Source organism: Zosterops lateralis, assembly GCF_965231275.1.
Source record: "Zosterops lateralis genome assembly, chromosome: W".
NCBI lineage: Eukaryota > Metazoa > Chordata > Aves > Passeriformes > Zosteropidae > Zosterops > Zosterops lateralis.
The window spans coordinates 2,724,090-2,751,477 of NC_139801.1; the positions used below are offsets into that span (position 1 = coordinate 2,724,090).

At 41.8% G+C, this 27,388-nt stretch overlaps 1 protein-coding gene across 4 annotated transcripts in view; it reads right to left on the reverse strand.

Annotated features, from left to right (window-relative positions):
- Positions 1 to 26,886, reverse strand: part of LOC310922131 (creatine kinase S-type, mitochondrial) — a 39,306-nt gene extending 12,420 nt beyond the window's left edge. Inside the window, exons 1-6 of one of the 4 annotated variants that reach the window (XM_083882528.1) lie at positions 26,786 to 26,833; positions 16,930 to 17,133; positions 8,758 to 8,931; positions 5,133 to 5,331; positions 3,660 to 3,755; positions 1,998 to 2,219 (exon numbers count right to left, since the gene is read on the reverse strand). In XM_083882528.1, coding sequence (XP_083738654.1) covers positions 1,998 to 2,219; positions 3,660 to 3,755; positions 5,133 to 5,331; positions 8,758 to 8,909 — 669 coding nt within the window. In that variant the 5' untranslated portion in view covers positions 8,910 to 8,931; positions 16,930 to 17,133; positions 26,786 to 26,833. Of the gene's footprint in view, positions 1 to 1,997; positions 2,220 to 3,659; positions 3,756 to 5,132; positions 5,332 to 8,757; positions 8,949 to 16,929; positions 17,134 to 23,263; positions 23,337 to 26,785 lie in introns of all 4 variants that reach the window. The other 3 variants (XM_083882529.1, XM_083882526.1, XM_083882527.1) reach the window with 3 other exon arrangements.
- Between the last annotated feature and the right edge of the window lie 502 nt (positions 26,887 to 27,388).

Here is a 27,388-nt window from a genome sequence, read left to right on the forward strand (position 1 = left end):
TTTCCCTCATCCCAATGCATCTCCCCGCCTTGTCCATCAATTTCCCAGGCCCGAAACCTTCGGAGAGGTGTCGGACAGTGGTTGGTGGATCCCCCAAGACCCCACCCCAGTTTACCTGATTTGTTGAAGTTTGTGTATTGTATTTGGCATTAGCCACCTTGCTTTGTTTCATTGGTTTTGCAACTTGTATCCACTCCTGAGATTTCTGGTGAACAAAAACCTCCTGCAAACCAGGCCCTGGGTCACTCTCCTGAGGCACAGGCCTGGGACCAGGGACTGCCCCTGTGATCCCCGAATAAAACCTTTTTCCCTGAGCCTCGAGTGTCCCCTCTTTCGAACCACGGCCGTGACAGCGAAGGCAAAGGTACTGCGGAGCCAAGACCCACGCAAAGGTTCTGTTGAGGCGTATCAGAGCTAACGGGGTAGTCCAGCCGAATGCTGGGCTGGCCTGAGAGACAGATACGCGAAGCAACAAAAATGGCTTGTGAACCTGATTTTTTCCTGATTTAAAGTATGAGAATAATGTTGATAACACACTGATGTTTTGGTTGTTGCTCAGCAGTGTTTACTCTAATTCAAGGACTTCTCAATTTCCCATGGTCTGCCAATGAGTACGTGCACAAAAAGCTAGGAGGGAGCATGACCCGGACAGCTGACCTGAATTGGCCAAAGGGATATTCCATACCACAGAATATCATGCTCATTATATAAACTAAGGGGAGTTGGAGCAGCTGGGTAGCGGCTGCATAGTACTTACTTGCCAGCTGGAGTTAAACCATGACAGACTTTTCTTGGGTTGAGATCATGGAAGATCAGAAAAGACCATGTTAAAACAAGTTTGTTATAAGCATTAATCGTATTGGTTTAGTAGCTGCTGGTCACGATGTTGATTGATTTGCTCTCAGAGCTGTTGTGCTTGTTCTCATTTTTTTTTTACATAATGCCTCACTTGCTGTATGTGTTCCCTGTGGATATTTATTGTCCTTGGCACCTGGGCTCAGATTATGATTGTAGTGGACTTTGTAGTATTGGCTTATGATGAGGTAAACTTGCTGGTGGTAAAACTAAGGTGGTCCATGCACTCAGCATTGCCACCACCTCTGTACTTTGGGAGCTACCAAAGTACTAAGGCCTGAACAACAGGCCCTGGGTCAGTTGACCTCTAGATGAACCTTCCAACCAAATATTGTATGTATCCACTCATTAAAATTATTAGCAATATGATATATGCATTCATTCATTTGCAAAACATGTATTTACATTTCCATATTTAGAAACTGGAGAAGGCCACATCTGGCCTTGTCTGGGGGTGTAGGAACAAAGACAACTCCCTTGGTTCCTCCTTGAGGCCTGGACAGGCTTTGGGAGAAACCCAACAGGAGAATAAAACCGGATGTTTTCATATCAGAAGTAATAGTAGCTTGTTTATTCAGCAACATAAAAGCTGGGCTACTCTCACAGTGAAGTTGGAAGCCTCTTTGCCTGTAGATGGGTACACCTGTAGGATTTCCCAGTTACCAGGAGTGGTCCTCCAGTCCTTTGCTGTGACAGTGGCTTCCCCCAGCTTTTGTGTGGATCTGGATGAAGTGGTAAAGTATTGGGATAACTGGTGATGCATCTTTCTTAATCACTATAGGCATTCTTTTGTAGTAATGATTAGATGGATTGCTTAGCTTATCCTTTGTAATTCTTTGCAGTTTTGTATTATAGTAAATTACACTATTCCTTAAGTTGATGTCTGTCTGCATCTGACAACAAAATGACAGGCACTGAGGCTTCTACAATCCCAATGATAAACATTGTGGCTACTTGAGCCCTGGTGACAGGTCCTGCATTTACTCCAACCCCTGTGACAGACACTGCCACTGATCCAGAGAATCAACCTGTGCTGGTCTCAGTCACCCCTATACACAAGAAGAAATAGACATGAAAGACATCTCATTTAGTAAAAGAGGACACCTGCAAAAGCCAGACATGTAACATGGAATTATACTTACATCAATAAGCTGCTGCTGATCCTTCTCAGACATATTTGTCAAGCTATAGTACTTTCCAGAAAGGTCTCCTTTCAGCCCAGCTAGAGCAGTGACTACAACATTTTCCACTTCTCTTCTCTCTGCCCTGGTACAAGCTGGAGGAAGGCTGAGACCCCGGATGCTGCGACCAGTACGTACTCGTGATGAGAGGACATATCGCTCATCAAATTGACCATGGATGATCTGAAGGAAAAATGTTATTTAATTTACATACAGTCACCCATTTTGTACACCACCATTCAAAAATCCCATCATAAAAAATTGGTCACCTTTTTGCCCAGGAATCATGACCTCTTCTAGATATCACAGAACATTAGGAACCCTTCAGTGTTTCAAATACTAAGGGTTTTTTCAGGAACTCCAAAGTTTTTTTGCTGACTGAATGTGGCGAAGTAGCCAGCTGATCCTTCTTAGCTCTGGCATGGAATATGAAAAGATCTGAATGGGGTTTGGAAACATGGATATGAACATGGAAAGAAGGCCAGGTGTGGAATTTCTTTTGAAAGAAGAAAGTTTAAGATGATACTAATCAATGCCATTATTGAACTATGAAGGAAATACTAAGCAATGGCTAAGAATTGACTGAGTGTGCAGGAGAAGGGGAATGCTTTCACTCTGATCCTTAAATACATGGTTAACTTTAGCTCATGAACAGGCTCACAGTGCCATTAGGCAAAGGCCCAAATGTTTTGTACCAGATGGGATCAATACCTCTGTTAAGAACAAGGTAGGAATGCAACTAGTTTGCTGTTAGGGACATGAGTGCACCAAGAATCTCTGAAAACCTCTTTCACCCTCTCTCCACTGGGTTTTATCCAGCTCTGATATTGCACAGTTGTGTAACCATGGATCCAACAACTTTGAAAATAGCTGCCTGAAAAAAATTTCTGAGAAGTTTCATCTGCAGTCTTTACACCTTGGTTTGAGCTGCATTTAATTTAAGGCACCTTTCAGTCCTTGTCTGAGCTACTTTGTAAGTATGCTTGTGCCTAGACTTGTACCTTGTTTATCCTGACCCTGTCTCGCTGACCTGACCTCAGACTTGCCTTGTCACTATGGGCTTTTCTGTCAATCACTGGCCTGTTGGCTGAACCTGTTTACTGTAACTAGAACTGTTCACCTGTTCTCTACTTGCTTGGGTACTGTGGAAATGTGCTTTTGGTGAACCCACTGTTTTGCCTGTCTTGCTATCACTCTTGCCTCCTGGCTTGATCCTTTTGCAGTCTTGTACCCCTGACACTTCTGCATAATGTCAGGGTGTAATTGAATAAAGTAGTCAGGTGAAAGTGGTCCAGTAAAGAGAGGAGATTAGAAGAAAAGAATAAGGAAGAGGAAGAAAAGCCATGTAGATGCTAGCTTGTCTGATACTGAAAACCCCAGCAAATCTAAGCTGTAAACTAACAGGCTTGAAATAAGAAAGGACAATCAGAGCTCGCTTCATTTAGACATACTCCCTGTGGGATGTGCCATTTCAGTAATTTGTGGCATTCCAGTTTCTTTAGCTAGTTTCCTCAATTTCTTTGGAGTTTGATCAGGGGGGAAAATGTACTGTTATATACAATACCATCATTGTAAGCAGCAGCATTGAATCTTGATTTCTTCATTATTTTATTTAAATCCTACCTTGGATGCATCCAGGTCTGTGTGATGCTTCATTGTGCATGGATCATAGCCATTATGTCTCACTTTAATGACAGGGTCAAAAATCTCAGCAAATACCTATGGAGTCAAGAGAATTTACAAAAAGTCTTCACTATCATAGAAACACTTTAATGCACTAACTTCAGTCACAAGGGAAATTCCTTGGTATAGGCTCTTGGATGATAGCCATGGATGTCAGCAAGTGCTAACAGGTAAATATAAAGGCAAGGGTCATATGTGGGTTGTATCTCTGGAAATTTGTCTGAAAAAATTACCTCTCAAAATCTATTTTCAATAGATCTATTGTTTATGTAGTAGACGGTAACTGACAGTAGTTTGCCATGAGTTTTGCAATTGCTCTGAGTTTCTCCTGTACATCTTAGAAGCAGAACATGGAATCTCACCCTCTGTCTCCTAACAGTAAATTGGAAGATTATTGGTGGATTTCAGTCATTTTGACCTAAACAGTGCTCTATAGTGGTTTCTCACCCTCACAACAAAAATTGCACCTTACTTTAGTTACAGGCTTATTCTAGTTACCACAGATAGGTACTATATGTGATGGCAACCAGATTGAATTTCAGGATTTATTAGCAACTAAAATAGATGTTCAGTCCCCAGGCAGTTTGTGCCCTGTTCTTAGGTCATATGAGAATAACTGTCTTCACTGCCATTGACTACTGGTACTACTTAGAACCATTTAGCACAGGTATGTCAACACTGATCACAATCACACCTTCATTTTGTTGTGCAGCAATAACTTTAGCAGAGCTTTTCAAGGCAGTCACTATGTCTAAATAAGTAAAACAAATCACAGAAGCTGGTAGTCCCAGAATACCAGATGTTTTTTTCCATGTTGAGCAGCCTAGCATTTGGGATACTCTTAAGAGATTATATAATAATATAATATACTATTGTATGGTAGACTGAAGGAAGCAGACCACACAAGTCAATAAAAACAAGGATTTTCTTCTTTTTTATATACTGTCTTTGGCTTTTGTCAGGGTCCACTAGTTATGACTTAAAGATGCCCAGCACTTCACAGAAGCCATTTTCTTTTCAGTTCTGCCACAGTTGTTTTACGGTGTAATTTCCATATCACCTTTATTTTAATGTCTCTTGTTGTTTTTCCATAAACTATGTTTAGTATTAGGAACGAGAGCAGCTGTTGGAGGCAAATAGAGGATTGCTCCCAAGCAGCCATATTTTATTGACTTTGCAGTAGAGAGGACTCTTTTAGAAATGCCTTGTATTCACTGCATTTCCTAATGTAGAATAGCATTCAAATCCTCATAAAGAGTAGGGAAAATGTACATGATCTGCCCCATATATATTCTCTGGGACACAATTTTTCTTAGAAGTCCATATTCGACTAAGAATATGTGTTCATATAATGAGGTCTTGTGAAATATACCATACAGACTGAAAAAAATATGATAGCATTGTGAAAATTACCTCATAGGATTCTTCATCACCAGCAACCATGCCCACAGTTTTAATGAAAGGATGGCCAGGATTGTCAACCCCGGTTTGGATACATTGGTCTAGGGTGTAGCCATTGGGAGTCATCTTGTCCCTTAGCCTGGCATAAATTGCTGGTGTGAGGCATTCAGCCATGCAGTTGTTATGTTTGCGGAGATCAGGATAGTCTGCACTTAAGAGAAAAAAAACATCATAAGCACTTAATATGATATCTTTAAACAGCATTCCTTGCTAGTTTAAGAAACTACTTAAGCGATCGGGAAATATGGAATACGCAGCATAGCTGAAAAAAATAGTTAGTGCTTGGTTTATATATATATACGGTTTACGTGGCAAGATTTTTCTAGTGGAGGGGCTGCAGGAATGGCTTCTATGAGAAGAAATCAGGGGTTGCCTCCATGCTCAGAGACAGTTTCAGTGGGCTCCAAAATGGACCCCACCAGTGGCCAAGGTTGTGCCAATTAGTGATGCTGGTGGCGCTTCTGTGATAACATATTTAAGAAAGGGTAAAAGACACTGCATAGCAGTTGTGAGAGAGGAAAGTAAGAAAAAATGTGAGAAAAACAACCTTGCAGACATCAAGGTCAGTGAAGAAAGAGGGAGAGGAGGTGTTTCAGGTGCCAGAGCAGAGATTTCCCTGCAGCCTGTGGTGAAGACCAGGGTGAGGCAGGCTGAACCCCTGCAGCCCATGAAGGATCCTGTGCCAGAGGAGAATGATGTGCCCTGAGGGAAGCTAGAGCCCACGGTGAGCCAATGATAGAGCAGGCTTCTGGCAGGAACCGTGGCCCATGGAGAGTAGACCATGCAGGAGCAGGTTTTCTGGCAGGAACTGTGGTCTGTGGAGGACTCATGCAGGAGTAGTTCTTGAAGAACTGCAGTTTTTTCTTCAGAGGGATTGACACTGAAGTTCATTGTCATGGTTTGACACTGGCCAAATGCCAGGCACCCAAGAAAGTCACTCACTCACCCTCCTCTGCTGCAGCTGAGCAGAAGAGAGAAAAAAAGTTTAACAAAGGGTTCATGAGTTGAGATAAGGACTAGGAGAAAACACTCCAATGGCAAAACAGGCTCGGCTTGCAGGTACAAAGGGAATTTATTACTAACAAAATCAGACAAGGATAATGAGAAGTAAAATAAATCCTTAAAACACCTTTTCTTCCCCCAATCCCTCCCTCCTTCCTACTGACAGCACAGGAAGACAGGGCATATGGGTTTTGGTCAGTTCATCACCCGAGATTTTCTTCCACTGCTCAGGGAGAGCAGTCCTTTCCCTGCTATGCCATGGGGTCCCTCCCACAGGAGACAGTTCTCTGTAAACTTCTCTAGCGTGGGTCCACTCTCATGAGCAGCAGTCCTACTGCACCTGCTACAATGTGAGTCCCTCCAAGGGCAAACAGTCCTCCCAAAACTGCTGCAGTGTGGGTCACTCTTCCATGGGGTCCAGTCCTCCAAGGACAGGCTGCTCCAGCTTGAGAGCAGGGGCCCCCTCTCTCCACTGGGTCTTCCACTGGATCACAGCCTCCTCCAGGAATCCACCTGCTCCGGCATGGGCACCTTCCCCCCGGACTGTGAGTGGATCTTTGCATCCCCTGTGAATCCCCAGAATCCCCATGGGCTGCAGGGGGACAGCCTGTTTCACCATGGTCTTCACCACGGCCTTCACCATGGCCCACAGAGGAATCTTGGCTCAGGCGCCTGGAGCACCTTCTCCCCCTCCTTCTCCACTGACCTTGGTGTTGCCATGTTGATTTCCCTCACATGTTCTCACCTCCTCCTCTTCTCTGGCTAGGAAAAAACTGTGGCCTCAGTTTGTTTTGATTTTCTTCTTAAATATTACAGAGGCGTTACCAACCTCTCTAATTGGCCCAGGTTTGGCCAGCAGCAGGTCCATCTTGAGAGCCATCAGGGATTGGCTCTGCCAGACATGGTGGAAGCTTCTAGCAGCTTCTCACAGAAGCTGCCTCCGTGGCTCCCCCCACTACCAAAATCCGGGCCATGCAAAAGCAACACATTCATGAAGGACTGTATCCCATGGGAGGAAACCAACTCTAGATCAGGGGAACAGCATGAGGAGGAAGGAGTAGCAGAGACAAAGTGTTATGAGCTGATCAGAACCCCCATTCTCCATCCCTGCCTATGCTGCTTTGTGAGGAGGAGGTAGAAGAGTTAGGAGTGAAGTAAAGCTTGGGAAGAAGAGGGGTGTGGGGGACAGGTGATTTTAGTTTTGTTTTTATTTATCAATATCCTACTCTGTTACAACTGATTGGCAATTTTCTAAATTATTCTTCCCCAAGTCAAGTCTGTTTTGCCTATGATGGTAATTGACAACCAATCAGCTTGTCTTTATCTCTACCCACGAGGTTTTTAACCTTATTTTCTCCTCCTGTCTTGCTGATGGGGGAGAGTAAGGGGGAGTGGCTGTGTGGGCATATGGCATCCAGACAAAGATACATTGCACTGAAATTTATGAAGGGAGGTATACTGCAGTCACAAAAAGTGCTCCACACTGCACTGCTGGGTAACTTCACTAACAGACAATAGCAGTTATCTGTTACTTGGAGCAACCAGACAAATTAATCATTGAAAGTGTATTAAAGCCTACTAAATCTCTGCTAAGACACTTATTGAGAATTAAAAGCAGTCTAACATTGTTTTGTTCAAGTAGGAAATTAATTAACTAAGAGCTCTCATTCTGAACTGAGATATTCTTTCAGCTTTGTGGACATCACTGTAACTGTCTGATCTATATCAGCTAGGAATCTATTTTACAATATTTGGGGTTGTTTTAATGGTTTTATTTACCAACAGCTGTATAGTATAATAAAGCAGAGAAAATGAAGCTATTATGCTTTCAGAAAGCATTTTTGTGAGTCAGATCACATTTACCTCTTTTTGATAGCACTTTGTTTTATGCACAACCCCATTACTTTTATAAGAGTTTATTTGAACTAAGATATTATTTGTCATGGGAAAATAATAAAAAAAAAAGTCTGTCAAAGCCTGGTCCTTTTTTTGGGGTGTTTTGTTTTTTCACAAATATGGCCATCAAAGTCAGCATACATATTTGTAGTTATTTCTAATTATCAACCAACTAGGCTTTAAACAGAATTAGGAATGTTTCAAGTACAGTAGTTCTAGAAGACATTTCCTTACTACTTGCATAATTAAAATACTTTTATGCTTCTTAATATTAGAATATATGCAATCAGTCAGTCCAATAGACACTGAAAGCATTCAAGAGCTGACAAGATAAAATAAGGACTGATTTAGTGCTTTGCCTAAAAATTGAATCATTTTTTCAGGCTTGTAATTGTTTGGCAATGATTTTGTAAGTATGTTGATATGATCTAACATTCCTATTTTCTGTTCTTGAAGGCCACTGTCAGTGCTATCTAAAACGGGTTATTAATAAAGGATGTTGGGTTTTAGGTTGACAGTTAACAATCCATATACAGACACATAAATGGTGTTTTTGAGTGAGGGAATAGGTGCTCTGCAGCTTTAATGGAGATCTTCTTCCCCCAAAGAGTTAAATACTATGCCTAGCTCAGTTACCTGGGCCCTATACTCAACTGACTAGGTAATCCAAAGAGCTTACCTTGGAGGGAAGAGTTTTCGTTTTTCTTGAACAGTAGCTTTAACATTTTGCTTATTGAAGAGGTATCCAGTGGTTAGGATCCCTGTGCTTGCTGCTGCAAAGGATGCAGCAGTTGCACGGCGAGTCAGGAGACGACAGAATGTGCTAGCCATTTGTCTTGGAAGGATACAATTTCTAAAAGAGAAGACAACCTGAAATTCAACACAGAAGACCTCATGCAATAGAAATAAAAACTAAACCCTCACTTTTAACTGTAGTCCAATAAATGAAGCAATAATTTTAATTATTGGTTTCCATTGAAACAGTGCATAAAAAATGGTTAGAATTTACTGCATTTCTATATATATACCTCTGGTAGACTTGGAAATCAATTGAGTTTTAGTGCTATATGGAGCACGCAGTTCTAAACCCAACACCCAGAGTATTTTAATTCTGTTAATGATTTAGGGCCATAATTGAATGCTTTAGCTTGCTTCATAGCAAAAATGCATTACACAGAGATGTCTTTCCACTGACCAAAAAGGTGCAATATTTGAGTAAGAAATGGCAGACAAAAGTATATAAAGTGGAAGGAGTATTTTGGTGAAAGCGGTAAGAGGAAAGGAGGTTGAAATTGATGCCTTAAGTTTTAGCTTTCATATTTTCCAGATTCTGTACTGCATTGGTATATAACTCTGAACTTCCTATAAAGTGTTAGCAAGTTCTCTTCGCAGTGTAGTTAGACAAAACAATTCTTTTCCAGCCTGAGAACCAAGGACACCATTGCAGCTTCAGGCCCAAAAAGGTATAAACAACAGCAAATTGAGGAGAGCAATCTGGGAGGATGGGACTTTATAACCTGAAGCTGTAATTGGACAATTAACCCCAATACGTAAATGGACCAAAACTTATAAAAGTGTGAAAACTCGTGACCAAGTGTGTTGCAGTGTGCATTTTGGGTTTTCTAAAATGTCTGTAATTTTTGTTAAGTTTCTGTAAGTGTTCATCCACCCCCACCCCCTTCCCTTAATGGCTGTAATCAAGCCACATAATAGGCCCGAGCCATCCCTACTGTATGTCTCTGATAGCTTGGCCTAGGCCATTGTGGACCCATTGTATGTTATCTGTGGACACTCCCAGGTACTTGATGGCTCTGGCAAGCCAGGTGGCTCTGCCAGGCCTCGGGTATCATCCATACCCCTTTTTCCCTACATGTCGAAGTCCAGCCTCCCTGTACCTAAACCCCTCCCCTTCATTTCCATCTGTAACGCCCATGTTGATAAGGGCAAGCCAGAACCTTTGCAACCACTCACGCTTTGACCACCTGGGCCTTCGCCCTGAATAAACCCTCCTAAGCAACACCAAGTGTGAGTCCGCTCCATTCTTCCAAGCAAGGTCAGGTCTCTGTCTGAAATCTGGACCCAAAGGATTAACTCGTTTGTATGGTATCTGAAGAGCAAAGCTAGCCGGACAGCCAGGCTCAGAAAGACCATAAAAGTGTCCATCTTGGGTGTAGCCACAGCCAGGCTCTTATACTGCCCAAGGTGTATCTTCTGAAGACCTTTTAATAAATATCTACTTTATTCCTTTAACACTGTCTTGCTTCTGTTCTAGGTAGCCTTTCAAGGCATCAAAATCATATGGAGGTTATGAATATTTCATGGCATAATCGATTATATAATGCTGATTGTAGATTGCATGGATTTGTGGAATGGAGTGGGATAAGGCATCCTGCAGAGTAAGATGTATGAGTTCTATAGTTTTATTGGAAATGTTTCCAGGTGACCCTAAGTGGCTGTCCAGCCAGAAAAGTCAGATGTCACAAGATATGGCATTAGGTAGGTGCTAAGCTTCAGTGCTATCACCTACAGAAACTCATGTGCTTTTTCATATTAGCCTGACCTGTTAAACACTTGGTGCTTTTTTTTCCATATGAACAAAGTTGAAGTAGGCCAGAACTCATCAGCCTGAGAGAGACAGTTTGGAGGAGGACTAGAATAAGGACCTAAGAATCCTGAGTGGCATGGGAACATGGATAGAGATCAACTCTTCATTGCCTTTTCCAATATAAGAATACAGTCCATTAAAGGTAATTGGTGGGAGAAACATTCAAAACAAAGGTAGGTAAATCTTTATGCAATCTCACAGAACCACGGATTATGCTGAGTTGGAAGGGACCCACAAGGATCATTGAGTCCAACTCCTGGCTGTGCACAGGATCCTCTCCAAGAGTCACACCATGTGCCTGAGAGTATGTCCTGGGTTGCAGTGTAGGATGTACACAAAGTATTTATTCTATCACCATCTTAATGAACTGTTAAACCAAGTGGAGCAGTGTTCTTCCCAGGCCCCCTGCCTTTGGGCTGTCTTCTGCTAATGGCCCATTAACGCCTTACCCATGACTCACAGGTAACTCCCTCCAGGAGTTATCTCTGTTTAATGGGCCATCAAGGACCCACTTCAGAACTCATCATCCCATTGTGAGATGCTCTGCCCAGGGGGAGGAGCCAAGCATTCTCACCTGGATATAAGCTGGGATTTGGGACAGTACAAGCAGCCCTTACCTACTGGATTCCCAGAGGACCAGAGCCACTGGACCTTTCTACAGGATCACTGCTTCAGGAAGAGCACTTCACCTGGACTGCTTCCACCATCCTGCTCAGGTTGTATTCTGACTCGGTCAGTGGTCCTTTGTGCTATTGTATTTATTTTATTTTATTTTTACCTTTTTACCTTTCTTCTTATTAAATTGTATTTCTGACTTGGAGCCTCTCACTCGTTTTGCTTTCAAACCACGACAGAGTATTGTCCAAATACTTCTTGAACTCTGTCAGGCTTGATGCTGTGACCACCTCCCTGGGGTGCCTGTTCCAGTGCCCAACCATCCTCTGGGTGAAGAAACTTTTTCTAATATCCAACCTAAACCTCCCCTGACACAACTTCAGGTCATTCCCTTGGGTTCTGTCACTGAGCACCACAGAGAAGAGATCAGTGTCTGCCCCTTCTCTTCCCCTCATGAGGAAGTTGTAGAGTGTGATCGGGTCTCCCCTCAGTCTCTTCTTCTCCAGGCTGAACAGACCAAGAGACCTCAACTGCTCCTCCTAAGGCTTCCCCTCAAGACTCTTCACCATCTTTGTTGCCCTCCTTTGGACACTCTTCCCTTCTTAAAGGATTATATATATGCAAGACATTCACATGAGTTCAACAGGAGACTGAACAAGTACATGGAAGAAATGCATTGTGGGCTTTAAATAGACATGAAAACAGGCTAACAGAATTTCCTGATCTGAAAATATCTGAAAGTTAAGAGAGTATCAAGGAATATCGTGTTTGTTCTGCTCTCTTCTCTGAGCATCAATTTATGGCCATTGTTGGACAGAGTACTAAGTTATGAAGATCCCTGTTCTGGATCAGTACTATTGTTCTTGACATTTAGATTACTATGGAAGTATACAATCATCTTTCAGAAGAACAAATAGTAAGATGACTTCTTCAAGCCACAAGGTGTCCCTAGCAGAGGCACATTATAAGTAGCATTTTCTAGATCAGTGTAGAAAGATGGCTGGGGGTAAAATTAGAGGAAACCGAGTGGTTATATTCACATTCTAACAGAAGTTATGATGGTACAGAAATTATAGGGTAAAATACAGTTGCTGCTCCCTGGATGGAATGTGGTTGGCATGCTCGAGACCTATTCCACAATGATTCCCCATACACACAATCTGCAACCATAGCACCTGCTAGGGGGGTTGGAACAGAGGCTGGAGTGGAGTGGAAACACCACAGCCAGGCTCTATTGAAATCCTTGCGGGGGGGAACTCAATTGTACTTTGCAGCTGATAAACCACAAAACCACATAGCACCTGTCAACCAAGGGAGATCACAGAATCACAGAATGCGTAGGCTGGAAGAGACCTTCAAGATCATTGAGTCCAATCCAGCCCTAACACCTCAACTAGATCGTGGCATCGAGTGCCATATCAAGTCTTTTTTTAAACACATCCAGGGATGGTGACTCCACCACCTCCCCAGGCAGACTATTCCAGTATTTAATCACTCTTTCCGTGAAAAACTTCTTCCTAATATCCAACCTATATTTCCCTTGTCACAGCTTAAGACTGTCCTCTTGTTCTGTCAGTTGCTGCCTGGAGAAAGATAGATTGGATAGAAGATAGATTGGAGATAGAAGATGTCTTGCTGCTGAGCCAACAACTGTGATGAAATTTCCCCACACTAAGGGTTGAGGAAATCTCCCTTTTTCACGTGACAATCAGTCTTGAGGTACCAAACTAGGATTATATTTGTCTCTCAAGAAATGGAGATTTTTCATTCTTCAAAACAAAGAGAGACTCTCCTTTGCACTTATACTGCACGTACTACACAACTTTAAAATAAGAATGAACATAAAGGATTTCAAATTTAGAGGCCTTGCTGCAATTCAATAATGTTCTTAGTTTGAGGAGTAGGGTGGTGGAGGGAGGGCTCTTTTAAAGATGAAAATGTGTAGAGCCTGCCTCATGACATGTTCCTATAAAATTCCTGTAGTATGTATTTTCAGTGAGCTAGGGAAGAAAAGAGATAGCTGTTTAGAGAGAGGAAGTCATTGTGGGCAATATTGCTCTGGGAAGATAATCCAGGAAGATACTTACCAGGAATTTGTGCGGTCTGTTAATTATTCCCAGCAGTATGTTCCCAGTGCAGCTATGGTTTTGAGATTATGTCTAGAGTACAGATCTTGGAGTCTAACAGAGAAAATGGCCCATTCTATAAAAGACTGAAGAAAAGAATGCATATTTTTTCTTCCTCGAAAGAGAATGCATTTTTTTTCTTCCTCAGAATTCGACTTGCAAAGCAATATCTACTTTGTACTTCAGTCACATATGTCAGATGAGAAAAATAGATGTGTTTCAGATTTCATGGAATTGTATAATACTAGGTACCTCAAGGATCTTCTGGTCCAACATTTCTTGGAAAAAGCAAGGTCTAGACCAGATGGTCCAGCACCCTGTCCAGCCAAATTGTAAGTGTCCAGTGTTGGAGAATCCACCACTTCCCTGGGGAAATTATTCCAATAGCTGATTGTTCTCACTGTGAAAAATTTTCTTCTTGTGTCCAATCAGAATCTCTCCAGGAGTAACTTGTATCCATTACCCATTGTCTTCTACATGTGACTCCTTGTAAAAAGAGTCTCCATCATCTTTGTAGCCACCCTTTAAATACTGGAACATGGTGGTAAGGTGTCACCTAAGCTTTCTCAGGGCTGAACCAACCCAGTTCTCTCAGCCTTTCCTCATATGGCAGGTTTCCCACTCCTTTGATCATCTTTATGTCCCTTTTGTGGACTCTCTGTTTTGTCCACATCTTTTGTATAGCGGGGACCAAAACTGGATACAGTATTCCTGTTGTGGCACTGAGTAGAGTGGGATAATGACTTCATCATCTCTGCTGGTTGATTCAAGCCAGCATTCTGTTGGCTTTCTTTGCTACAGCAGCACACTGTTCACTCATATTGAGTTTTTTGTCCACCAGGATCCTCAGGTCCCTTCCCACAGAGCTGCCCTTCAGCTAGGTAGATCTCAGCCTGTGCTGCACTCCTGGATTATGTTTTCCCACGTGCAAGACCTTACACTTTTCCTTGTTGAACTTCATAAGGTTCTTGTCAGTCCACTCTTTCAGCCTATCCAGATCTTCCTACAGGGTGGCTCTCCTTTATGAGGTGCCTACTTCCCCACTCAGTTTGGTAACATAGGCAAATGCTCGATCCCATCATTACCCAGATCATTTATGAAGATATTCAACATCATTGGGCCCAATATCAATTCCTGAGGGACCCCACTTGTGACAGCTTGCCAGTTTGAAAAGTAACTATTTCCCACAACCCTCTGGGTGTGGCCTGTCAACCAGTCCCCCATCCACCACACAGACAACTTGTCTAGAACATAATGCATCAGTTTCTCTAAAAAGAGTCTGTGTGAAACTGTATCAAAAGCCTTGGAGAAATCCAGGTAGGTGGCATCCACTGCTCATCCCATATCAACCAAGCAGGTTACTTTGTCATAGAAGATGATCAGGTTTGTCAAACATGATTTGCCCATGGTGAATCTGTGCTGGTTTTCCCAATCACATGCTTCATCTGACTTGTGATAGCCCCCAGGAGGATTTGTTCCATAACCTCCTCAGGGAGTGAAGTAAGACTGATGGGCCTTTAATTTCCTGGATCCTGTTAAGCTCTTCTTGTAGATGGGGGTGACATTAGCTTTCTTCCAGTTTTCTGGCACATCCCTTGATCTCTATGAGTTCTCAAACATCATGAAGAGTGGCCTCACAATGACATCAGACATCTTTAACACCCTCAGGTGGATATTTTTAGAGGTCATCTATTTGCAGGGGCCAAGCTCCTGTTAGTTCACACACTAACTCTTCCTTCACTGATGGTGGGTCTGTGTTTGCATCACCCTGGACTTTTGTTCCCAGGTCCTGGGGCCACACAATGCTGGTAAGACAGAGACAGAGAAAGTGTTGAGAACCTCTGCCTTTTCAGCATTGTTGGTGATTAATTCACATTTCCTGTTTAACAGTGGACCAATATTTTCCATCTGCTTCTGCTTGTTGGTTATGTACCTGAAGAACCCTTTCTTGTGTTTTTTTACATATCTGGCTGATTTCAATTCTAACTGCATCTCTACTCACCCTGGCAATGGTCTTGTAATTCTCAATGTGTATACGCCTGCTTTTCCATCTCTGGTATCCTTCACTTTTGGTTTTGAGCAGACTCAGGAGCTTACAGTTAAGCTAAGAGTGTCTCTTGCTCCACCTACTTCCCTTACCTTTAAAGGGGATGAGCTGTCTTTGTGCTTCCAGGAGAGTGTTCCTGAAAAACTCTGAGCACTCACTGGCTTCTTTATACTCCAAGGAAGCTTCCCACAGAATCCCTCCCAAATGAGCACTGAGTGAGCTGAAGTTTGCTCTTCTAAAATCTAAAAACTTTGTCTTAGTACTAACTTTCAGCATGCTCAGCTGGATCCCAAACTCCCTAATATTGTGATCACTGCAGCCAAGGCTATCGCCTCATTCCTGGTTGGCACATCCAACATTTGTATGAGGAAGCAGTTCTTTATGCATTCCAGGAATTTGATGGATGGCATGTGAGCTGCTGTATTGTTCTTCCAACAAATGTCAGGATAGTTGAAATCATCCATAAAAACCAGGTTTTCTTGGGCCAAAGCTTGCTTAAGTAACTCAAATATAGCTTTCTTGGTCTTAAAATCTTGGTTTGGAGGTCAGTAGTAGATGTGTACTGTAAGATCCCTCCTCAGAGACAACTCCTCTGATCTTGACTCAGAGGCATTCAGTAAGGCTTCCACAGTTGTTGTAATTGACTTTTATCCATTCAAGGTTCTCCTTAATATAGAGCATGACTCCTCTACTTCCTCCCTGCCTGTCTTTATGAAACAGCCTATAGCCATCCATTGTGAACCTCCAGTCATGTGAGTTGTCCCACCATGTTTCAGTTATTCTTATGATATAAGTTTCAAACTGGATGCAGAGCTCCAGTTCATCCTGTTTGTTCCCCAGGCTGTGTGCATTGGTATACATACATTTGAAGTGGTTGGTCTTCTGGTTCTCATCTTGGGAGGCAGCTAGACAGGTGGATCCCATTCCTCCCTAATAGGCTATAGTCATTGAAGAATGTCCCATCATAAAAGTCAAAACCTTCACAACGGCACCAGCCACAAAGCTAGAAGTTGATTTGAATTCTACATCTATTTCTGGCTGTAATCATAAAATGGAGGAAAAGATAACTTGGGCACTAATACTTTTTGCTTGCACCCTCAGGGCTCTGTAGTCTTCCCCCATTCTGCCCAGGTTCCGGCTTGCAGTGTTAAGCTAGTGTTAGCTATGTGTTTTGGTTTAAGACAATTTAAAGAGTTGGACACTAAAATGAGTTACTTCCCCTTAGTTTCAACCAATCCCTTTCCACTAACAAGGAAAAACAAAATACAAGAAGATATGAGTGAAAACATAACAGTTTACTAACAAGCAAAACATCAATGGGAAAATGGCATCAGCTGTCTCCCCGAAGATGGTGCGCTCCAGTCGACCGCGCAGTCGAGGAGACAAAGGGAAAAAGATGGCAGACAAAAAAACAAACAAACAAACAAACAAAAAAACACCCTCCCGGGAAGGTAGTACCTTACAGAGCAGTTCTAGTGGCAGACGAAGAATTGCTGGCATGTGTGGGGTCAGCTCCGCTGCTCGCTGCTTCCTCCTGCCACCTGCTGGACTCTGCCGGTATTGGTGCTGTTGTCATACACGCTACGGGTATGTTGGGGGAGAACTGGTCTGTCGGCACCGACACAGGGTGGCTTGGCCCCAGGGACTGGCTCAAGCTTCGCACTGCCAATAGGGTTTGCAAAATTCACTCTGAAACAGTTACTCGTTGCGAAATGCAGTTTTTCTGAGTTGCTACTGTTGCAAGCCCAGAAACCCGCCCGAAACAACCCCCTCTGAAGAGGAGCCTCTGCCTTTTAAAGTCACCAGGCAAAGGAGGAAGTCGGCTTGGGTGCCCTGACCTTTTAAAGGGACCGGCACTGCCCGACTGCCCCGCAATTCCGGTTCTGGCTGAGCCACCAGGCCTTAAACAGTAGCAATTCTTGGGCACAGATAAATATAGAATACAATAACATTTTGGGTTACCTAGGACATTATGCTCATCTGGTATTTGGGCCCTACTTTACTGTTGTCTCAGTACTCCAAGCACTATCTCATGAAGACAGTCAGCAATTATACCTTTACCCTTTTCTCTTAGGAGAGATAACTTGAGGAGGTGCACTAGGAAGCTTAGCTGCCCACTGGGGTTAAAACCAAATCCATCTGTCTATCCCTCAAATTCACCTCTCTCCAATTCAGAGGGAAGAATGTGATAGGAGACTGTGTCAAAGGCCTTACAGATGTCCAGATATTTGAAATCTGTAGCTCTTCCCTTGTCTGCTGGTGCAATCACTCCATCATAATATAAGGGTACTAGATGAGTCAGTCACAATTTGCCCTTGATGAAGCCATGTTGACTGTCTCTAATCACTTCCCTGACTTCCATATGGCTTCAGCCAAACTTCTAGGAAGATCTGCTGCATTATCTTCCCAGGCACAGAGGTGAATCTGACAGGTCTTGTAGTTCCCAGAGTCCTCTTTTTTAACCTTTTTAAAAATGAGCAAAATGTTTCCCTTTTTCCAGTCACCTGGGACTTCACCTGAGTGCCAGGACTTTTCAAATATCATGGAGAGTGTCTTTGCAACTACATCTGCCAGTTCCATCAGAACTCTGAGAAGCATCTTTTTGGGGGCCATGGACTTGTGTGTGTTCAAGTTCCTCAGGTGGTCTCAAATTTGATCTTCCCTTACAGTTGGAGGGACTTCATTCCCCCAGTCTCTGCCTTGAGATGCATCCACTTGAGAGGTATGGGAAGAAAGATTAAAATTGAAGTCTGTGGCAAAAATTTATTGATTACCTCAGCCTTTTCCTTGTCCATTGTTACCAGTTTGCAAATCATGTTCATCAGAGGGGATACACTTTCTTTGGCCTTCCTTTTCTGGCTGATATACCTGTAGAAGCCCTTATTATTCTTTGTGTCCCTTGATAATTTCAGCTTTGCCTTGACTGTCCTGACCCCATCCCTACACAACTGGGAAATGTTCCTGTACTCTTCCGAGGATACCCGTCCCTGCTTTTACTGCCTGTGCATTTCCTTCTTGCTCTTTAGTTTGACTGAGACACAAATTTTAAAGAATTAAGGATTTTAGAAAAGTTAAGATTGTAACTAAAGATAGACTTTGCTGGAATTAATTAAAGTAGATAGAGAGGCTTTGCTGGAAATAATTAAGTTAATGGTTAGTTGAAAGGAACTGGATCTAAGATAGCTATCCCATATTTAAATAACTAATTGCTTGCCATTTTTATGTTTGTTTAGCTGTGTTTATAATGAGAAACAGAGAAACTGATAAATAGATCTAAAGAACACAGACAATTGTAAATCTTCTAACATCCAGAAACCCATTGAACAGTCACCGAGGGATAGTTGGGTATCGATATTAGATCAATATCTGTATTTCATAAATCATGATCAGCTGTCAGAGACTGGAAAAGATTGATGTCTCAACACATTTTGAGATGCTTGGAATGCCTGTGTGTGTGTGTGTGGTTTCACAGCAGGTCCTACTGACTAACTCTTTGAACAGCTGGAAGTTTGCTTTCCTAAAATTCAGGGCCTTGACTTTAATTTTTTTCCTGACCCATATACCTCAGGACTGCAAACTCTACCAGCACATGATCATTGTAGCCCAGGCTGCCTCCAATCCTGATGTCACCAATTAGCTCACTTTTGTTGGTGACCATCAGGCCCAGTATTGCATCCCCTCTGGTAGGGCTGTCTATTACCTGACTTATGAAGTTATCCTTGATATACTCAAGGAGTCTCCTGGATTTCCTTCAGCTTGCTATGATACTTCTCTGGCAGATGTCGGGGTGGTTGAAATCCCCCAGGACGACAAGAACCTGCAAACATGATACCTCCTGTAGCTGGAGCAAGAAGGCTTCATTATTAGGCTCCCCTTGATGGGGTGGCCTGTAGTAAACACCAACCATAGGATTCCCTTTGTTGCTTTGGTCTCTAATTCTTACCCATAAGCTTTCAACTTGCCCATGGCTATTCTTCAAAGACAGCTTTGCACAACCTATCAAATTCTCGACATAGAGGACAACCCCTCCACCCCTCCTTCCTTGCCTGTCCTTTCTGGAAAGCCTGTCACCATTGGTAGTTGGCAATAGCACACCAGTCATGGTATTCGTCCCACCAAGTTTCAGTAATGGTCATCAAAGGAGAAGGTGAGTCAGTTAGCAGAAGTGAAAGCCATTTAACTGGCCCTAGAGATTACCGAGTAAGAAAAGTGGTCAGTATATTATGTCTCTACTGACTCATGGATGATGGGAAATGTACTATGAGGTTGGCTACAGCAGTAGAAGATGGCCAATTGGCAGCATAGAGGTAAACCCATCTGAGGTGATGCATTGTGGCAGGACATTGCTGCCCAGGTAGAGAACCTTGCTGTAAAGGTATGTCATATAGATGCTCATGTGCCTAAGAACTGGGCTACTGAAGAACATCAAAACAACAAACAGGTAGATGAGGTTGTAAAATTGAAGTGGCACAAATGGACCTGGACTGGGAGTATAAGGATGAGGTATTTGTAGCTCAGTGGGTCCATGCAACATTGGCACATCTAGGAAGAAATACAATGTACACATCCAGGGATGGGCATGAACACTGAAGCCATCGCACAGGTTTTCCATGAAAGCAAAACATGCACCGTAATCAAGCAAGCCAAGTAAAGTCTCTATGGTAAAGGGAATGGTGGCTACAATATCAATATGTGGAGGCCTGGAAGATCAATTAGATCACACTGCCATGAATCCACCAAGGCAAGCACTGCATGATTACCATGGTGGAGGTGATCAGCAGAGGGTTTAAAACACCCTGTAACTAATATCACCACTTGAAACACCATCTTGATCCTTGTAAAGCAAGTTCTGTGACAGCACAGCATCCCAGAAAGAATCAAGTCAGACAGCAGGGCTCATTTCCAAAGCAACTTCATGAGCACCTGGGCCAAGAAACATGGCATTGATCGTAGTTTCATAGAATAGTTTAGGTTGGAAGGGACCTTGAAAGGTCATCTAGTACAACCCCCCTGCAATGGGCAGGGACATCTTTGATAGCATAGGGTTAAACTGATTTCTGAAGTAGCAAGGGCCCGAGAACAGGACATCAGTTTACTGTGACCAGGAGGTTATTCCATGCTATTGTTTTAACCAAATCAAGTATAACTTTGCTTAGGTGGTGGGGGGAAAAAGGGGGGGGAACGCTGGTGATTTGGGATAGAGCACATAGGCCTTAAGAATAAAGTTAGGTCAGGATGATCTGTACCTGTATAATCATCAGTACTATATATGATAGTATTGTCGATTGTGATATTAGTTTGGTTACTAAATATGATTATTTTCTCAAACCAGAATCTTGAGCAAGAATCACAAAGACCATTGTTACTTGGGGTAGAATCAGTGGAACAATGGGGTTTAATGATTAACATGAATCCTTATGTAACAAGAAAGGTATAAAATTGCATCCATTTCCAATGTTCGACAAAGTCGAGATCTGGGTTGTCCAGACCCCCGGCTCCCAGAGCTCTGAAATAAAGCACTGCACCCAATCAGTCCGTGATTGTGTGTTCTTTCCTACGCTAACATCTTCAACTAGATCAGGTTGCTCAGAGCCCTGTCTGACCTGACCTTGAATGTTTACAGGGACAGGGTATCTACCACCTCTCTGGGCAACCTGTTCCAGTGTTTCGCCAAACAGGATTGTATATACTACATTCCCTATCATGAACCAGGTTCTGAAAACACTGAAAGATACAATGGACTGTTAAAGACTGTACTGAAAGCAACAAATGCTGGAACATAGAAGCATTGGGATGCAAATTTATTAGAAGACACTTGACTGGTTAATACCAGAGAATCAAATAACTGACCTGGCCCTGCCCAAACAAAACTCCTATGTGCTGTAGAAGGATATAAGGTCCCTGTAGTACATGTAGGGAACTGGCTGGGAAAAATATCATGGGCAAATCCATTCAGGGGATTGCTTTCGGTCAAGGACCCAGATATAATTTCTGGGTAACGTGAGATGGTGGGGAAATCTCTTGTGCACCCCAAGGAGATTTAACCCTAGAGGAAAATAACCCATTATTTGAGTTGTATATTACAGAAAGTACAACAGCAGGAATTACCTGAACCAACAGAGAATGAGCCTTGCAAGAAACCAAGCAAGTACAGCAGTAACCCAATCTGAGCTGGGTTTAGCATTCCAATAACTCAACACAATGCGAAATCTCTCTTGTCCTGAGTTACCAGCATAATGAATGGAGCCTGAATCACAGACTAAGTGAACTCAATGGACATTTTATGGACATTTTACAGGGGAGGCTCATAGACTAAGGGAATGATATCTGTGTGTATAGCAAGACACAGGAAGGGGAAGTGGTGATTGAGGATGTATTGGATAGTGAGGGACCCAAGCATGACATAAATGGTATGGAATAATGTATAGAGGTTGTACTGGATTTGTCTGGAGTCAAGTTTGTCACTGTAGGACATGAAAGAAAGACTCCAAATATTTCAGAAGGCAAAGAGCATAGAAAAAGAAGGCTTTATTGTCTAATTCTTACTACCTTCTATAAGGTGTTCCGATACAGACTTAACATGATTGGTGAATAGGAATGACACCTCTCTAATTCCATTGGTTAACTAGAGAAACAACAAGACACCACCTGCAGAAAGATTGCTTTGAAAAAGGATAGTTGTTTGCCAAGATTGTTTTGAGAAGAAACTTTCTTGAGAAATTTTTCCTTGGGAAAAAGTTATCAGCTGCTAGCAGGCTAAAATCTCTCAGGCCCACAGTTAAGTTAACTTTCTTCATAGCAGCTGATATGGTTCTGTGACTTAGATTTGTAGCTAAAACAATGTTGATAACACACTAGTGTTTTACCTATTGCTGAGAAGTGCTTGCATAGTATCAGGACTTTCTCTTTTTTCCAACTCTGCTCTCTGCAGTGAGTAGGCTGGGAGTGGGCAAGGACACAACCTGGACAGCTGACTCAGACTGACCAAAGGGATATTCTGTGCCATACAATACCATGCTCAGTAACAAAAACTGATGGGAGGAGAGATTTGGGAGGTAGTCATTGCTTGGAGACTAGCTGGGCATCGGTCTACTTGTGAAAGGTGGTGAGTGATTGCCTTTGCATCACTCATTTTGTTTTCTTCCTCTTTCCTTTGCTTATTAAACTATCTTTATCTCAACCCATGAATTTTCTCATTTTCCTCTTCCTATTTCTTCCCCTGTCCCGGTGGCCTGGGAAAGTGAATGAGCCGCTGTGTGGTGCTTAGCTGCTGGCCAGGGTTAACCCATCACTCTGCTAATTGGTTTATAACTGCATCAATCTGTAGAAATTAGTTCTTTCAATGCACCACAAGCTACATACGTTTGCACTTTATTTTGGAAACATATAGGACTGAACTGCATCTTAACTAAGTATAAAGTTCAGTAATTTTGTTTTATATATTTGAAGGGCATGTTTAGGATTTGTAGCAAGAGACCACAATCATGTGTCACTCAGAGGATACTCCCATAGTAATAAGTGTTTTTCCAAAGCATTACACACAGCTTCTTTCTTTATTAATTGGATGATGTCAGGGATTTCAGCTCCTAACCTATTTTGCACACTGTATTAGAAATATTCAGGGAAATTATCTAAAATTAACTGTTTCAGTGTAAGACTGTTGAATCTAGAGCACTGTATATATCCTATATACAGATAATCAAAACTTAGCACATCAGAAAACACAACAGTCCAGAGTAAATAAATGAGAACTGGTGTTTCATAGTGTAGAAATATAAATTGGAACACTTACTCAGATCCAAAGATTAAGACATCATCAATGGTATTGCAGGCTGATGAGAAGAATAGCAGAAAGGGAATCCCAGCTAGAAAGAAGCAGGAGCTTCTCAAATACTATAGCAGGTCACAGAGATTCAAAAAAAATGTACTTTGTGCACTGCTATACCAGTCTATGCTGCAACTGGGAGGGTACATCTGTGTTTACTGCACATGGCATCGCTGTTGGGTTTGGCTCGCCAACTATCCAATGCAAGTGGCTTGCAACGTATACTGGTCATAATGTGATGGTCTTAATCAAGTCATCAGATATTCTGCTTCTCCTTACCACTGCCTGGGGTGATTGTCCCATACCCCACACAGTTGTGCTCTGTTGTCACCCAGGGCCTATAATATTTCTGTTTTTCTTTCCATTGCAGATGGCAGATACAACCTTCAGCAGTACCCACAATTGTGTATCTATTAATTGCTGAATGTGGAGGATAAGATATACATGTATCAGCTGGTATTCAGCATCAGGTGGTTTTCCTATAGGTCAGATGGAGGGATTATTCTCATGTTAGCCAAATGTGATGCAAGACATTTTGATGACTCCTGGGATTTGAATCTAACTTACAGCTTTACAAAATGCTTGGACAACTAGCCTTTTACATTTTGCCTTTATTATGTCATTCTGCCCACAATTTGGCTACTGGATTTGCCTCATGATAACTAGTTAATATATCTTTGTATCCCTCCAGGACTATGCATTCCTTTGGCTCAAGTACAGCTCAATAGTTCTGAGAGTGGAATTTGTCACTGGTAATAAGTCCTTTATAGTTTTATTTCAAAGGACATTTGTACTTGTATTATAACTTGAAGAAAGCAGAAATATTGTTCTACGGAAGTGAAGAAACACAGAACAATTGGCTCAGTAACAGCTGCTATGTATTTTCCATGCAGCAGGTTTACTGCTATGGTGAACAATTTTGATTAATTCCTTAAAAGTCATCTTGTGGATAAAATTAATAGAGTGGTCATTTAATGTGTGAAGTGATTAATTATGAGGAGATTAAATGCTATGTTGACTTAAAGTCACTAAGCCATACAACATATAGCATTGTCTGTAAAAACCAAATTTTCTTCATAGCTGAACACAATTATTACTGATCTCCCACCACATCAGCACTATAAAGGGTAAGCAAATTCAGAGCCAAATTGGAATTGCCTTTCCTAGAGTAATATTCAGTAATCTATGACTTCGAGTGAATAAGCAAAAGCAATCTGAAATCGTGGAGGTCATAGCCTTTTTACTCTCCCCAGGATTTGCTCAGCTACCTGTAACCAGCCTTTAGAACATTAATGTTCTGTCAGGAGTGTATTATGTTTTAAAATTCTATTTAAATGTATAAAACCTACCATACATAACATTCAGAGACAAAAGCCAGCCCCAAGTTTGAGTGAATGTCACTGCAGAAATTGTGGGACTAGCTGATAAATGGACCAAAGGATTCCAAATATCATTTAAGGTGGAGCTGCTGAATCACAGGATGGGGAAAAAAAATTATGTCTCTTTTAGGGCATTAAACCACTTTTCCCTCTTCACAATACATCTAGATTACAGAATTTGTTAAAGGCCAATATAGGCTTCAAAAGAAAAACATCTTTTATAGATTAGGTCCCTTACCAAGACTAAAAAGATGCCTTTTTTATATTAATAACTTATAAAAATTCTATTGAACCAAAACTCCCTTTGCTATTCAAAATATTCTGAGTTGGAAGGGACCCACAAGGATCATCAAGTTTGACTCTTAAGGGAATAGCCCATACAGGGATCAAACCCATGACCTTGGTGTTATTAGCACCATGCTTTAACCAACTGAGCTTCAGGACATTTGATTCATGTTTACAACCTTGTTCAAACTATTTCAGCAGTGTCATATTGCACACAGTGATCCTGTGATCTGCACAGAGGTGAAACCATTCCATCCATTTCAGAGACTGAATCATCATAAATACACAAACAACTACCCTTTAAGGAACTTACAGAACTACTACTTTTAATATAAACAAACTTTTTTGCAATTAACCCGTTACTTTCTTGAACTTATTTTAAAAAGAAAGTTGTCAGGTCTGTTTTTGTAGGTGAATATTCATGTAGTTGAACATAAATGTTGATTATTCTTTATTTTATACTAGACTGCATATGTTCTTTAGCCAAGGATGGAAAGAAGGTACAAGGGTTACAGACTGGCTTGTGACATTTCTAGAAATAGAACTAGTTTAAATATTTGAATCATGTCATGGATATATTAAGTACCACACCATGTGATCCTGAGTGACATTTTAGAGGATTAGCAGTCATGGCTAAAGTTCACACAGAGACATAAACAACATATCTGCAAATTTTAAACTATTTAGCTGTCTAATGGTGATATGGTACTGAGCAGAACTTTACATGTGGTGGAGAAATGAGTTACAAAAGATACTGGTCTTTTATATTTGAGAAATAATTCCTTTGAGTCATCCTTATCTTGATCCACAGAACCCAGTGCAAATTTTTCTCTGCCCTTCTACAGCAGTTGTGGGCATCTTAGAAACATCTGCAAGAAATGTCATAAGTGACTAAATGCCTGGTATATCATTTTTAGATGCCTAAAAAACAGTTTACATTGCTCTTGGTCTACTATATCACTCTACAAGGTCAGAGGATAAGATATAAATTAAAACATTAAATCTCATAAAAAATATTGGAGGGGTTTTTTTTTCAGTTTCTCATAGCTCAGCCTGAGAAAGATATGATCCTTTCTGACTGATCTCTGTTTAATATAAAAATCTCCATAGTGCATAAATGAGTGCAGACATCATGCTAAGTATGTCTTAATCATAGCATGGAATGTGTCTAGGAAAAATAAACTAAAATTCTGTTTTCTTTTCTCCTCGTAATTCCAGAGGTAAGTGAACTGGTATAAAAATCAAAGCCCCTTTTTAAAGAGAATAAACTAAATAGTTCAAAATTCCTTGCTATGAAAGGAGGAGAGAAGGAAAAGACTGTGACTCTTAATAGGTCGCACAACTACTCTTCAGTCACAACATTCTTTTTGATTTCTACCAGATAAAGATCTAGTCCATTAAATTTGACCCGGTGAGATTTAGAACCCAAACTTCTCTAGCTGAAGCCAGTGAAAGGTGTTGGTAGTGCTTGCCTTTTTGAATCAGTCAATCACTATTTTACCTATATATGAAAACCTTATCCCAACAGTGCTGACAATTATAAACTCTCCAACAACTTCCCAAAATAAAGATGATTTCTCTGAAACTCTGTAAAGGAACTTCTTTCCCCTTATTTAAATTGTTGTATAAGGGTTGGCATTTGAAACAGCTTCACAGTGGGCTGACACGTTTTTCTGCACTAAGTAGTTATGCAAATCAATAAATTATAACAAAATTACACCACATCCTGTGGTGCTTTCAATTAATTCTTACTAAGCCTTGCATTCAAAATGCCAACATTTGAGTTACCTCAACTAAGATAAGCAATGGAGTTAGTTAAACTGACCTTGAAGCTGAAGGTAGACACGTCCTGCAGTGAGCCCAGAGTGTAAAGGGAATAACAAGTTGGTGTGCTCATGGGATTCCAGGTAATATGAGAACAGGAAAGGAGGACACAGAACGGAAAATAATTGCTGCAGTGGCCAATCCTATTTCACTCAGTTATGTCAATGACATTGCTCACACAAGGGTGCCCTTGAGGACATAAATAGGATGTGGCAAAAGGGGGCCATTTAACAGAATCACAGAATATGCTGAGTTGGAAGAGACCCACAAGGATCATTGAGTCCAACTACTGGCTGTGCACAGGATCCTCTCCAAGAGTCACACCATGTGCCTGAGAGTATTGTCCAAATACTTCTTGAACTCTGTCAGGCTTGATGCTGTGACCACCTCCCTGGGGTGCCTGTTCCAGTGCCCAACCATCCTCTGGGTGAAGAAACTTTTTCTAATATCCAACCTAAACCTCCCCTGACACAACTTCAGGTCATTCCCTTGGGTTCTGTCACTGAGCACCACAGAAAAGAGATCAGTGTCTGCCCCTTCTCTTCCCTTCATGAGGAAGTTGTAGAGTGTGATCGGGTCTCCCCTCAGTCTCTTCTTCTCCAAG